At 30.8% G+C, this 1,545-nt stretch overlaps 1 protein-coding gene across 1 annotated transcript in view; it reads left to right on the top strand.

The window, feature by feature from the left end:
• Positions 1 to 1,272, top strand: part of LOC106460105 (solute carrier family 23 member 1-like) — a 47,431-nt gene extending 46,159 nt beyond the window's left edge. The window contains exons 12-13 of the mRNA XM_022386742.1: positions 256 to 351; positions 970 to 1,272. Coding sequence (XP_022242450.1) covers positions 256 to 351; positions 970 to 1,226 — 353 coding nt within the window. The 3' untranslated portion in view covers positions 1,227 to 1,272. The remainder of the gene's footprint in view (positions 1 to 255; positions 352 to 969) is intronic.
• The last annotated feature ends 273 nt before the right edge of the window (positions 1,273 to 1,545 follow it).

Here is a 1,545-nt window from a genome sequence, read left to right as displayed (position 1 = left end):
ACAGTAGCTGTCATGTGACTTGCTTATTTGTATATTAAAAAACCAACTTAATATTTCGTTACGTATTTTTGTTATTTCGTCCAACTTGTAGTAAACATTACTGCTTATGTCGATTCAAATTAGTATCATATTTATTTATGAATATATTTGTTATCTTAATCATTTTTTTTTATTATTCAAAAAATGTTTGTACGTGCATTTCACGTCCAAGTTCCTTATAGTGACCCTTCTCACAAAAGTTGTTCCGTTTCCTAGGTAACGATGTAGCAACACAACTCATCAAGGTTCTTCTGAACACCAACATGTTTGTTGGTGGATTTATCGGATTTCTATTGGATAACACCATCCCAGGTAAGTTTTACGAGCGCCATCTATAGGTGGACTTTTATAATTATGTACTTTATCGGAAGAAAGGGGGGGCTAGTGTCGGGAGAGGTTTATTACTTGAGAAAGACTTATTATTACTCCGTTTAAAAAACATTATATATATCTGTGCGATATTACAATTTATTTAACTAAAACCTTCAGCTTGCTGATCTTAAAAATTGAATTAATAAAAACATTTTTAAACAAAACATATTTTCAATATACATTTTTAGATTACTCCTATCTACAGTTTTTAAATGTGTCATGTTTCATAGTCTCTCAGAACGTTATTAGAGTTTATTTTAATATTTTGCTAGTGTCCACAGAGAAGCAAATATACGATTATAAAATACCGTGCGTCACTCTTTAGAGCATTTGTAAAAAAAAACATAAAAACACTTTTGTATATTTTTTCTCCGTGTTTTTCTCTCTTTTTTTGTATTTGTGATATGGTAAATTTGATAGTGATTCTTTAACCTGCGTGGTAACATAAATATATTATATTTAACACGTAAGTACTTCTGTTGAGAAGATTAACTCAATATAACAAGGAAATCTTATTTTGATATCATAATTACAAAGCATCCGCAATATTATTTCCAGGAACAGCGGAAGAGAGGGGGCTCAGCGGGTGGAGAGAACAAGGACAAAACAATAACACTTGTGATGGTGAAATTTCCTATAAAACATACGACTTTCCTTTCGGCATGAAGTTCATTAGAAAATTTAAAGTGTTTAGTTACTTTCCAATAAGTCCTACATACGACGAAAATATTGTTGTTGGTAAAGTGAAATCTCTTATTAAATTTAAAGGAATTTTGCCCCAAAAGAAGAATACAAAATACGACATTAACACATAATTCTAAGATATTTATTTCTCGTACCCTAAACACTGTTAAGTTTGGTTAACTGTATTCATTCCAGAGGAACGGCGACTCAGATTTTCTACATAATAAAATTGTATATTATTTGTTTATTTGTAACCAATGTCTTCTCTTGCGTAATTTCACAGGTTTGTTTTTATTGATGGAGCAAATCTTATCATCCAGCACTGCACAAAACACAAAAACGCGAACGTATCAAATTATAACATGGGTGAATAAGAGGAAAATACTTTTTCATCACGAACGTATCAAATTATAACATGGGTGAATAAGAGGAAAATAGTTTTTCATCACG

Source organism: Limulus polyphemus, unplaced genomic scaffold (assembly GCF_000517525.1).
Source record: "Limulus polyphemus unplaced genomic scaffold, Limulus_polyphemus-2.1.2 Scaffold710, whole genome shotgun sequence".
NCBI lineage: Eukaryota > Metazoa > Arthropoda > Merostomata > Xiphosura > Limulidae > Limulus > Limulus polyphemus.
The sequence above is the reverse complement of the archived record's forward strand: the minus strand, read 5'-3'. Positions and strand labels throughout refer to the sequence as shown.